Source organism: Bufo bufo, chromosome 1 (assembly GCF_905171765.1).
Source record: "Bufo bufo chromosome 1, aBufBuf1.1, whole genome shotgun sequence".
In the NCBI taxonomy this organism is placed as follows: Eukaryota; Metazoa; Chordata; class Amphibia; order Anura; family Bufonidae; genus Bufo; species Bufo bufo.
This window is the reverse complement of record NC_053389.1, coordinates 382,187,997-382,201,835: the sequence shown is the minus strand read 5'-3', so window position 1 is coordinate 382,201,835 and position 13,839 is coordinate 382,187,997. Positions and strand designations below refer to the sequence as shown.

General features: G+C 41.8%; 1 protein-coding gene and 1 long non-coding RNA gene across 5 annotated transcripts in view; one reads left to right on the top strand and one right to left on the bottom strand.

Moving 5' to 3' along the window:
- RAD50 (RAD50 double strand break repair protein) overlaps positions 1-13,839 on the bottom strand; it is a 362,910-nt gene that overhangs the window by 114,496 nt on the left and 234,575 nt on the right. For all 4 annotated transcript variants that reach the window (XM_040405264.1, XM_040405258.1, XM_040405281.1 and 1 more), the window contains exon 17: positions 1,089-1,282. In XM_040405264.1, coding sequence (XP_040261198.1) covers positions 1,089-1,282 — 194 coding nt within the window. The remainder of the gene's footprint in view (positions 1-1,088; positions 1,283-13,839) is intronic.
- Positions 2,163-4,214, top strand: LOC120977370. The gene is made up of 3 exons (XR_005773886.1): positions 2,163-2,267; positions 3,482-3,485; positions 3,865-4,214. It is a non-coding gene; the product is annotated as an uncharacterized LOC120977370 (long non-coding RNA).

The window sequence follows — 13,839 nt, the reverse complement described above, 5'->3', positions numbered from 1 at the left end:
CTATTACACAGCGCAATCTGCTGCCAGCACCACTGTGATTATTAAGCATGCTTAAAAATCACAATTGCACGATAAATGAGCGTTTGCTTGTTCATCAGTCATTTGGAGGCAGTATTAGGCCCCTTGCAAACAAGCGTTTCCAGATTAGGTCCAGATGCGTTGCGAATGCGTTCAGTGAAAAATGCGCGGGTGCAATGCGATTTAATGCGTTTTGCATGCATGTGATAAAAAACTGAAGGTATACAAACAACCATCCGAGAAAAAAAGCATCGCATCCGCACTTCTATGGGGCCAGCGTTGTGTAAAAAACGCTGAATATAGAACATGCTGCGATTTTCACGCAAGGCACAAGTGATGCGTGAAAACCAACGCTCATGTACACAGCCCCATTGAAATGAATGAGCCCGGATTCCGTGCGGGCGCAATGCGTTCGCATCATGCATTGCACCCGCGCGGAATACTTGCTCGTCTGCAAGTGGTCTTAGGGCTGTTTCACACGAGCGGATGCCGTGTGTGACATCCGCTCTGTGAATGACAGCCAAGACCCGATGCAGACTGCAGAAGCACGGAGCATTAACATGATTGATAATGCTCCGTGCCTCTCTGCGATCTCTTTACTACGAAATCACAGTGAGATAAAGTTGTCACTGTGATTTCGTAGTAAAGAGATCACAGAGAGGCACGGAGCATTATCAATCATGTTAATGCTCCGTGCTTCTGCTGTCCACATCGGGTCTTGGCTGTCATTCACGGAGCGGATGTCACGCACGGCATCTGCTCATGTGAAACAGCCCTTAGACTGTCAGATGATCGCTAACGAGTGTTCATAGGAATGCTCACTAGCAATTATCTGCCAGAAAATCTGGCAGTATAATACACCCTTTAAAGGTGGTGACCAGTTGTGAGCCTATATACTGTAAGGCAAAAGGACACAAGCTTGGCATAGATAATAACCACTAAAACCTGTAGGAATTTTACAGCAAATGTTTGACTGTCTCTTGGTATCCAAACATTTACATTAGATATTGTATATGGATGAAGCATTACATTCTAATACGCATCTTTTTTTAGCGGGTAGATAAACTTGCCTTTATCTCTCTTGCCAAACACTGCAGCTCAGTAGTGAGTTCCACATTTTGATCCTCCAGTTGTTGTCGACGTTGGAGCTTACTCGAAATATTAAGTTTCTCTGCCCTTAGTTCGTTGGCGGAACTCTTTAGCTGTTGGACTTGATCTTGTTGGTCTTGTATTCGCTTACGTAACAGCTCAATTCTACCGGAAACTGGAAGTTAAAAGGAACAATAGTCTAGTTTCCACATACATATAAATCTCAAATACTTAAAAGGTATATTTCCTCATTAGTGGGGTCCGGCTGCTGAGAACCCCACTGGTCCTCATAACACAGGTCTCAGTATTAGGCTCCATTCACATGTCCGTGGTGTTTTGCGGACCCGCAAATTGCGGATCCGCAACACACCCGCCCGGCACCCCTATAGAAATGCCTATTCTTGTCCGCAAGCTGCGGACAAGAATAGGACATGTTCTATCTTTTGCGGAGCTGCGGACCTGAAGATTGGGGCCGCGCTCCGCAAATGCGGATGCTGACAGCACACTGTGTGCTGTCCGCATCCATTCCGTCCCCATAGAAAATGAATGGGTCGCACCCGTTCCGCAAAATTGCGGCACGAATGCGGACCCATTTGCGGACGTGTGAATGGAGCCTTAGTTCAGTGGTGCCGCTTTTTTCAGCAGAATGTAGCTGGGTTGCATTTCTCTGCACAGCAGTTTGTGCAGAGGGCCGCTGTGCAGAAGTGCTTAAAGGGACTTTTGTCCCATTTTTAGGTACGACAGAGGCCTCAGAGTTTGAACCCCAACTTATTGAAATGTTATGAAATATCCTACCAATATAACATTTTAAAATGGGAATGTCTATTTAAGGGAAAACCGAGTGGCCATCATTACTTTAAGAAATGAAGGTCAGTCAGTCCGAAAAATTGGGAAAACTTTGAAAGTGTCCCCAAGTGCAGTCACAAAAACCATCAAGCGCTACAAAGAAACTGGCTCACATGCTGACCGCCCCAGGAAAGGAAGACCAAGAGTCACCTCTGCTGCAGAGGATAAGTTCATCCGAGTCACCAGCTTCAGAAGAAATCGCAGGTTCACAGTAGCTCAGATTAGAGACCAGGTCAATGCCACACAGAGTTCTAGCAGCAGACACATCTCTAGAACAACTGTTAAGAGGAGACTGTGTGAATCAGGCCTTCATGGTACAAACCGGATTCCAAAAAAGTTGGGACACTAAACAAATTGTGAATAAAAACTGAATGCAATGATGTGGAGATGGCAAATGTCAATATTTTATTTGTAATAGAACGTAGATGACAGATCAAACGTTTAATCCGAGTAAATGTATCATTTTAACGGAAAAATACGTTGATTCCAATTTTCACGGTGTCAACAAATCCCCAAAAAGTTGGGACAAGTAGCAATAAGAGGCTGGAAAAAGTTAATTTGAGCATAACGAAGAGCTGGAAGACCAATTAACACTAATTAGGTCAATTGGCAACATGATTGGGTATAAAAAGAGCTTCTCAGAGTGGCAGTGTCTCTCAGAAGCCAAGATGGGTAGAGGATCACCAATTCCCACAATGTTGCGCAGAAAGATAGTGGAGCAATATCAGAAAGGTGTTACCCAGCGAGAAATTGCAAAGACTTTGCATCTATCATCATCAACTGTGCATAACATCATCCGAAGATTCAGAGAATCTGGAACAATCTCTGTGCGTAAGGGTCAAGGCCGTAAAACCATACTGGATGCCCGTGATCTCCAGGCCCTTAAACGACACTGCACCACAAACAGGAATGCTACTGTAAAGGAAATCACAGAATGGGCTCAGGAATACTTCCAGAAACCATTGTCAGTGAACACAATCCACCGTGTCATCCGCCGTTGCCAGCTGAAACTCTACAGTGCAAAGAAGAAGCCATTTCTAAGCAAGATCCACAAGCTCAGGCGTTTTCACTGGGCCAGGGATCATTTAAAATGGAATGTGGCAAAATGGAAGACTGTTCTGTGGTCAGACGAGTCACGATTTGAAGTTCTTTTTGGAAATCTGGGACGCCATGTCATCCGGACCAAAGAGGACAAGGACAACCCAAGTTGTTATCAACGCTCTGTTCAGAAGCCTGCATCTCTGATGGTATGGGGTTGCATGAGTGCGTGTGGCATGGGCAGCTTGCATGTCTGGAAAGGCACCATCAATGCAGAAAAATATATTCAGGTTCTAGAACAACATATGCTCCCATCCAGACGTCATCTCTTTCAGGGAAGACCCTGCATTTTTCAACAAGATAATGCCAGACCACATTCTGCATCAATCACAACATCATGGCCGCGTAGGAGAAGGATCCTGGTACTGAAATGGCCAGTCTGCAGTCCAGATCTTTCACCTATAGAGAACATTTGGCGCATCATAAAGAGGAAGGTGCAACAAAGAAGGCCCAAGACGATTGAACAGTTAGAGGCCTGTATTAGACAAGAATGGGAGAGCATTCCTATTTCTAAACTTGAGAAACTGGTCTCCTCGGTCCCCAGACGTCTGTTGAGTGTTGTAAGAAGGGGAGATGCCACACAGTGGTGAAAATGGCCTTGTCCCAACTTTTTGGGGATTTGTTGACACCATGAAATTCTGATTCAACATAATTTTCCCTTAAAATGGTACATTTTCTCAGTTTAAACTTTTGTTCCGTGATTTATGTTCTATTCTGAATAAAATATTAGAAGTTGGCACCTCCACATCATTGCATTCAGTTTTTATTCACGATTTGTATAGTGTCCCAACTTTTTTGGAATCCGGTTTGTAGAATATCTGCTAGGAAACCACTGCTAAGGACAGGCAACAAGCAGAGGAGACTTGTTTGGGCTAAAGAACACAAGGAATGGACATTAGACCAGTGGAAATCTGTGCTTTGGTCTGATGAGTCCAAATTTGAGATCTTTGGTTCCAACCACCGTGTCTTTGTGCGACGCAGAAAAGGTGAACAGATGGACTCTTCACTCTACATGCCTGGTTCCCACCGTGAAGCATGGAGGAGGAGGTGTGATGGTGTGGGGGTGCTTTGCTGGTGACACTGTTGGGGATTTATTCAAAATTGAAGGCATACTGAACCAGCATGGCTACCACAGCATCTTGCAGCGGCATGCTATTCCATCCGGTTTGCGTTTCGTTGGACCATCATTTATTTTTCAAGAGGACAATGACCCCAAACACACCTCCAGGCTGTGTAAGGGCTATTTGACCATGAAGGAGAGTGATGGGGTGCTGCGCCAGATGACCTGGCCTCCACAGTCACCGGACCTGAACCCAATCGAGATGGTTTGGGGTGAGCTGGACCGCAGAGTGAAGGCAAAAGGGCCAACAAGTGCTAAGCATCTCTGGGAACTCCTTCAAGACTGTTGGAAGACCATTTCAGGTGACTACCTCTTGAAGCTCATCAAGAGAATGCCAAGAGTGTGCAAAGCAGTTTTTAAAGCAAAAGGTGGCTACTTTGAAGAACCTAGAATATGACATATTTTCAGTTGTTTCACACTTTTTTGTTATGTATATAATTCCACATGTGTTGATTCATAGTTTTGATGCCTTCAGTGTGAATCTACAATTTTCATAGTCATGAAAATAAAGAAAACTCTTTGAATGAGAAGGTGTGTCCAAACTTTTGGTCTGTACTGTATACACTCAGGCATTGAAGCACTGTATAGTAATCCTTCTGCTAATGTATATGTCAACAGCTCCAGATCAGAAAACTTTAATATCACAAATGGCACCCGTCAAGGTTGCCCTTTCTCCGCCTTGCTTTTTGTATTATCAATGGAACCCCTGGCAACAGCCATTAGACAGAATCCAGATATAAAAGGAGTAGAAATAGGCCAGCAAGAATACAAATTCGCTTTATTTGCAGACGACATTATATTAACCCTCACAAATCCACAACCTTCATTGAAAGCCTTCTTTGACACTACCCTAAATTTTAGCAACATGTCCTATTACAAAATTAACCAGGATAAATCCCAAGCCCTACCATTGAATATAAACCCAACCCTCTTAAGCAAACTCCAGACTATTCACAAATTAGATTGGCAAAAGACTGAAATCACATATTTGGGCATTCAGGTGTCACATCCCTCTTCAAAACTCTTCGAGACAAACTACCCCAGAATAGCCACCGAGATTGAGAAAGATATAGCTGATTTCTCTAAAAATATGATCTCTTGGCTGGGCAGAATAGCGGCATATAAAATGTTGCTTCTGCCAAAGCTTTTGTATCTCTTCAGATTACTACCAATTGACATTCCAAAGTCATATTTTACATCAGTGAATGCTAAACTTAAAACATTCATCTGGGGTGATAAAAAACCCAGAGTTGCCTTTAAAACCACTACGAGACATCATAAAAAAGGAGGCCTGTGAGTCCCTCATATTCAAAATTACTATTTCTCAGCACTACTAGACCAACTCTCACATTGGTGGTCTGACAATCCCAGCAAACTATGGGTACAGATTGAGAAAGATCTATGAAGACTTACTACAATGAGAACCAGATTATTAGCATACATCTGGGGTTTTTCTCCCACTCCTCCCCCAATTAATGTTATAAAAACATCAGATGAAACCTGGAAGTGGTTCCTTAAATAACGGAAAGGAAAATTATATTGCCCTATGACCGATTCCACACTAGAATTCATACAAGATCAGGTCGCCATTGTTCCAACACTAAACTGGAAGCTCTTGGGTATTAATTCCCTCCAAGATTTTTTTGAGGAAGGCATACTCACGTCTTTTTCAAACTTCAAATCAAAATATAAACTTGGAAATGACGACTTTTACAGATTCTTAAATATAAGAGATTTTATTAATAGACATAAAATATCAGAAAAGAAAAAACTACCGTGTATGACCTTGATCTCTAAATTGTTTAAGATAGACTTACAAGAATGGCACAATGCATTCTCAAACACCTACAATAATTTCAACAGCACTACCTATAGAGAGGCCCTGATTAAAACATACCTTAGATGGTATTATACTCCTAGTAAATTACATTTAATCTTTCCAGATACTTCAGATACTTGCTGGAGACAATGTGGAGTAAAAGGCACATTAATACACACACCTTGGGAATGTAAAACAATACAACCCTTAGGCTACTTTCACACTAGCGTTCGGAGCGGATCCGTCTGATGTTTCATCAGACGGATCCACTCCGATAATGCAGACGTTCGCATCCGTTCAGAACGGATGCGTCTGCATTAAAACTTAGAAAATTTTCTAAGTGTGAAAGTTGTCTGAGCGGATCCGTTCAGACTTTACATTGAAAGTCAATGGGGAACGGATCCGCTTAAAGATTGAGCCATATTGTGTCATCTTCAAGCGGATCCGTCCCCTCACTGAGCGGAGCGGAGGCTGAACGCTGGCAGGCGGATGCATTCTCAGTGGATCCGCCTCCACTGAGAATGCATTGGGGCCAGACGGATGCGTTCGGGGCCGCTCGTGAGCCCCTCCAAACGGTGCGCACGAGCGGACACCCGAACGCTAGTGTGAAAGTAGCCTTATGGGAAGCAACAAAGGCATTTATTAGATCTATCCTGAGATATCGAATTGATCTATCACCACAACTTGCATTATTGTTAATAGGTCTGAATGATTTCCCTGAAGATTCTAAGTCAATTATAGCGCACATTGTTATGGCTACTAAATTAGTTATTACTAGACATTGGAAATCCAAGGATATTCCCCACATTAAGGAAGTCTGGCAAATAGTTAATAACACCTGTTCATTTGAAAAGGTTATTGCCTGTGTTCAAAATAAAGTCCCCACTTTCCACCTCAGGTGGGATAAATGGATGGATAGCACGTTCTATAGTTCACAACTATGAAAAATTAAAGGACGATCCTGCACTGTTATGTTAACTTTTCTGTTATAATGTTCTTATATTGTTTTAGTTTAATCACAATATACCAATTTAATATTGTATGTAATTGCAATTATAATACCATTTTTTCATAGTTAAATATGAACATGTTAATGACTAATATTAATTGAGAGAGCATTTAACTTATTCTTTTTGAACCATTATTCAATATGCTATATAACACTATGTTAATAAAAGGCACACTTATATTGTCACTAATCCTTAGATTTAATGAACATTCACAGCTGTATTGCTAGTAAAAGGTGCTACAGGGTTAATACTTTCAACAAAGATATTATGATTACATGAGGCATATAAAGAATAAAGTATATTGTTAGTTAAATTCCATTATACACACATGATTCTCGTAATTACTATGAAACTATACTGAAATCATACTAAGTGATTATGTACTAATTGCTTGGAAGAATGTCCTTTCTTTCATTCTTCCTATTCAAATGTTACAATTGTGATGTGTTTAAAATGAAAAAATGTAATAAAAAGATTTTTACAAAAAATACCAAATTTAACCAAAAATTTTAAAAATTAGCAAATTTCAATTTCTCTACTTTTATAATAGATAGTAATACCTCCAAAAATAGTTATTATTTTACATTCCCCATTAGTCTACTTCATGTTTGGATCATTTTGGGAATGATATTTAATTTTTTGGGGACGTTACAAGGCTTAGACGTTTAGAAGCAAATCTTAAAATTTTTCAGAAATGTTCAAAAACCCACTTTTTAAGGACCAGTTCAGGTCTGGTCACTTTGTGAGGCTTAGATAATAGAAACCACCCCTCAAGGTATTCAAAACTGATTTTTACAAACGTCGTTAACCCTTTAGGTGTTCCACAGGAGTTAATGGCAAATGAGATAAAATTTTAGAATTTCGATTTTTTGGCAAATTTTCCATGTTAATCCATTTTTTCCAGTAACGAAGCAAGGGTTAACAGCCAAACAAAACTCAAATATTTATTGCTCCGATTCTGTAGTTTGCAGAAACACCCCATATGTGGCCGTAAACTACTGTACGGGCACACGGTAGGGCGTAGAGGGAAAGGTGTGCCGTGTGGTTTTTGGAAGGCAGATTTTTCTGGACTGGTTTATTTACACCATGTCCCATTTAAAGCCCCCCTAGAGTAGAAACTCCATAAAAGTGGAAACTACAGGATAAGTTGGCAGTTTTGTTGGGACTATTTTTAGGGTACATATGATTTTTGGTTGCTCTATATTACATTTATGTGAGGCAAGGTTACCAAAAATTGAAATTCTGAAATTTCATCTCCATTTGCCATAAAATGTTGAGGAACAACTAAAGGGTTAATAAAGTTTGTAAAATCAGTTTTGAATATCTTGAGGGGTGTAGTTTCTTAGATGGGGTCACTTTTATGGAGTTTCTACTCTAGGGGTGCATCAGGGGGGCTTCAAATGGCACATGGTGCCCCAAAAAAAGGCCATCAAAATCTGCCTTCTGAAACCATACAGCGTTACTTTCCTTCTGCGCCCTGCCGTTTAGTCATACAGCAGTTTACGACCACATATGGGGTGTTTCTCTAAACTGCAGAATCAGTGTAATAAATATTAAGTTTTGTTTGGCTGTTAACCCTTGCTTTGTTACTGGAAAAAAGGGTTTAAAATGGAAAATTTGCCAAAAAAATTGCTGTTTTGGCACTGTTTTTATTTTAGTTTTTTGACTGTGTTCATCTGAGGGGTTAGGTCATGGGTATTTTTATAGAGCAGATTCTTACGGATGCGACGATACCTAATATATCTACTTTCTTTATTTTTATTTAGGTTTTACACTATATTATCCTTTTATAAACAAAAAATAAATAAATTTTACTTCATAGTCTAAGAGTCTGTTTTTTTTTGTTTTTAGCCGATTATCTTAGGTAGGGGCTCATTTTTTGTGAGATGAGAGGACGGTTTTATTGGCACTATTTTGGGGGGTATATGACTTTTTGATCGCTTGCTATTACACTATTTGTGATGTAAGGTGACAAAAAAAAATACAGTATTTTTCGCTTTATAAGACGGAAGCACTCACTAATATTAGTTTTATAAGACGCACAGACATTTCCCCCCCCCCACTTTTGGGGGAAAAAAGTGCGTCTTATAAAGCGAAAAATACGGTACCTACAGTTTTTATTTTTATTTTTTTGACCGTGTACATCTGAGGGGTTAGGTTAGGCGATTTTTATAGAGCAGATTCTTATGGATGCGGCGATAGCTAATATGTCTACTTTTTTTTATTTTATTTTAGTTTTACAAAATAATATTTTTGAAATTTTTTTTGTTCTTGATTTAGTGTCTCAAGTCTGAGAACCATAGTTTTTTTTTCCGTTTGTCAGTGGCTAAATGGAATTAAAATTGGGGAAGGGGATTATAAATTTAGTACTCCATGGAAGTGTGGTACTCCCTGAAGCTTCCAATAATGCAGAGGCCCGGATGATCGGGGCATGTGTCACACTGAGTGGTGGTGTCCTTCCGTATCCCCCTCTTGTGACACACTCTGCACATTTTTTGGGTCCATCCCTTCTTTCCAGTATGGGGGACCACACCTGAAAGTGTTGGCCAGGGACGATCCGGACGCCTCCAGTTCCTGAGGTACTCCGGCCTGTTCTTTACCGGTCAGAAAAAATCAGGGCCTTGAGGACTGCCTCATAGAACTGGAGGAATTTTCCTGTGTTGCCAGTGCTCCGGGACAGCACAAAAGAGTTGTACAAGGCAACCTGTACCAAATAGACGGCAACTTTTTTGTACCATGCCAAGGTTTTGCGGACAATACAATCGGGCTTGAGGACCGTTGCCGCGGTACCTCGCACAGGGACAGGGGCGATGCCGTTACCGTGAATTGTGGACAGTACAAGGACATCCCTCTTGTCCTTATATCTGACCAGCAACAAGTTTCCACTGGTAAGGGCACGGGTCTCACCCCTGGGGATAGGTACCTGGAGGGGTGGGGGGGAGGGGGGGTAGGGAGGCCGCGTTGATTTTTCCGCACGGTCCCACAAGCGGACACGGTCCCACAAGCGGGGATACTAGTATAAAAGTTATCCACGTACAGGTGGTAACCCTTATCTAGCAGTGGGTGCATAAGGTCCCACACAAGTTTCCCACTAACACCCAGAGTGGGGGGACATTCTGGGGGTTCAATACGGGAATCTCGCCCCTTGTATACAAGAAACTTGTAAGTGTACCCTGAGGTAATCTCATAAAGTTTGTACAGCTTCACGCCATACCTCGCCTGCTTAGAGGGAACATACTGGCGGAAAATGAATCTCCCCTTGAAAGCAATGAGAGACTCAAAGTGATCGATGACCGGCCAGGCGGTCATAGGCAGGATCACCTTGGGGGGGGGGGGGACATGCTGCATTATCTGCATAATGCAGGTATTTCTGGATGGCCTCAAACCGGGTACGTGTCATGGCCGTACTGTAAAGTGTGGTCTGGTGGAGGACTTCCCCACTCCAGTAATGCCTGACACAGTATTTTTTTTTTGACTGGCCAACAAAATCAAGAATCGCAGGCTCAAAATGCTCTGGGGTACACCATGCAAGTTCACCGGTAAGGGGCTCCGGTGGACTTAACTGGTGGGCTGGAAAACTAGTACGAGCCCCAGAGCTTCTTGTACAAGTGTGGGCCACAGGGCCCCTAGCATGGCGGTCCCCTTGCTCCGCCAGTTGGGGGCTCATTATCATCGCTAGATGATGAGGAGGACGCGGATGACAAAAGGAAAGTGGGGTGCTGGCTCTGAAGATCCGATGCAGCCTCCTCTCTCCTCGCTCCCAGACAGAGAAAGGAGGAGGGGAGGAGCGCTGCAATAATTTGAACCTCCCGCCCGCCCTGCAGCTAATCGGAAGCGATCCTGAGAGGTGATGTCACCTCTCAAGATCGCAGGATAGTGATTGGTCCCCAGAGAACCGAATAACCCGGAAACGCAGCAAACCGCGATCACCGATACCCCCCCCGCATTGTCCCAGGGTGCCTACGTCATGTGTCCTTAAGTACCGGGACATCATGAACTACCGGTACGTCATGTGTCCCCAAGAGGTTAACCATTGTTGCGGATTTTGTCACAGATCCCTGGCAAATTTTTCCTCCACAAATTAGGTCCTCTGTGGACATAAACTAAAGGATTTTCTGTAATTTCAATGGGTTGTGCCAAGTTTGAAAGGATAGGTGATAAGGTCTGACCACTGGGACCACCACCAATCTCAAGAATGAGGGTGCCGTTCCCTCGCCCTGATCAGGTCAAGCATGCGCTATGCTGTTCTATTCTTTCTCTACTGAACTACTGGAAAAGCCAAGCGCTGTACTCTGGCTATCTCTGGCAGGCCGATTGAGAATGAATAGATTGGCAGGGTGCATGCACGACCTGCTGCTCCATTAGAATGGGGTTCCAGACCCCCAGGGGTCAGATCCTTACCGATCAGTTAGCTTTCAAACTTGGCACAAGCCCTTTAACTTTATGTAATAGATTATGTATGCATTACAATTGTTAGGCAGCAGAACAAAGTCTTAAGAGAAACAAAATTATGATCTTCCAGTAATAGCCATGAAAAGTATCATAACTGCCAGACTACAATATTATTTTCTTATCAAGAACAATAAGTCTGCATTATACAGGGCAAATACATGGACTAATATAATAGGTACTGTATGTATTGCGCATTCCAGAAAATTGTATGCTTCCCAATATTATAAATAAACTAAAAATATATATCTATATAGAGAGAAATGGACATAGGGCAGACAGATGTAAATATTATCTAAAAATAATTCAGCATAAAAGGTGGAAGCAAAACTTTATGTTCAAATAAATACAAATGACAGGCTTCCGAGTAGAGTCTCCTCATATTATATCGTAGATTTGCTTAAATGGAGATTAGATGATCTATCCTCTGAATAGGTCATCAGCATCTGATCGGTGGGGGTCCGACACCCGGGTCTGCCGCTGATCTCATCTACGTGGGACTAACGTCCCGGCAGTTAAGAAGAAGGGTCAGGGAACAAGTGTTCTCCATTGAGGCAGCGAAAGATGAGCAAGATATCGCACAATTGAAAACCCTACCGAGACATTTTAAAGAGAAACACGACCGGATGGTACCTTGCTCATGATTAGGGGAATTGATAGAGTGCTCATCTCCCCCAGAGGAGGTGATTGGAAGAAGACACTGGCTCAAAAAGAAACCAAGTGGATATTCTCACTCAATACAGTCACACCGTCTGGTTTGAATGAGGGCAATAGTTTTGCGCCATTCCGATGGTGTGGCCTTTGATGAAATCCACTTTCAGTTCTGCCCGGCCCGCACCCCCCCCATTCCTTTGTTTCCCTTTTTCTCTATTCCCCTTCCCCCCTTTTTTCCCTTCTTTCCCTCCCTCCCCTTTTCCCTTCTCTCTCCCCCCCTTTCCCCCCCATCTTCTATTATAATATAGCGTGTGGTAGTGCATTCCTCGGTACTATGTAGTTGGTAGCTTAGATCAGTTGGCACCATTGTTGCTCTCACCTCCGGGTCTGGGTCCACTGCTCAGGACTTACTGTTTTTAACTGGTATTTTAATGGTCTCATTTTTGTATTTTAACAGGTCTTGGTATATTTCGTGTTTTATCCTGGATATACTCACAATATTGTTTATGTGTTGCAGATAGAGAGATGAATGTCTTATGCCTGCTATAATTTGCCTCGCCTGCGATTTAAGATTCAGGGCACTAGATGGACCATGTCGTGGACACTGGTGCCGCATCCTCATATGGACAATTCGGGTGTCATACACGGAGTTAATATATTGCATATATTGTATATTATTGATGTTTATTTATTCTTGCTTATTTATCTCTGTATTTTTGTATTAATTTACAGCGATCTGGTATTGTGTACACTATTTATCTGGTCAGATATGTTCCCAGTCTTATTATTTAATTGCCCTGTATTTAGAAGCAGGGTATGAATAAGTATTTTGTGTCACCTTCTTATATATTTTATATTTTGTATATTCTTTGTGTTTCACTTGCACTGCATGAGCACTGAGCACCAGCACCTCTTTTTTGCACTTTAGCACATTCTCTATGATGTATAATAGTATTATCATGGATTATAAGGGGCTTCAGACCCAGTTTTTCATGAATTGTATTGTGTTCACTTTTTAGTCAATATTAGGGGCATTACAAACGATATGATTGAATACAGAGATTTTTTTTATATTTTTATATCATTATTATTTTTATTATGATACATATACACAATCTTATTGGGGTGGATGTGATTTGGGGCTATTTCCTGTAGACATGGTTTAATTATGAATTTGGGATATATGATGATATGAAATAATTTATTAAATTTATTTATTATGGTATAATCATGAATTTGATGATGAGTTAGGATAGGCATTTATTTATTTATTATTCCCTAGATTTATCAATTTATTTATGTATTTAGTGTTCACTGATATTTCATTACAATATTCTGGACCTGTTATGGACCTTTTTCTCCCCCATTCTATGGTGTTATTATCAATTAATGCTGCTGCCTTCATTCCGAATGTTGGTACTTGTACCCTGACGTAACATGATTGTAGTATGGAGATGATTGGTGTACGCCTCTATGTCTGTATTATAATTGGGGAACTGCCCTCGGTTCTGGTGACGGATACTGGGGCTGCCGATGTGTTAAGAAGGTGTAGGCTAGTGCGCAGCTGCCGCTACCATGGCAACATTGGCCGCGTTGGATTCAGCATGACATAGCAGGATCACGTGGTAAGGTATAGACATGACTCACCAGTGAGGAGTTGTTCTGTTCACGTCAGAGGTGGAAGTGACGTGGCGCATTGATCCTCTGTTTTCTGTGTGGGCGGATGTGACGTAGGC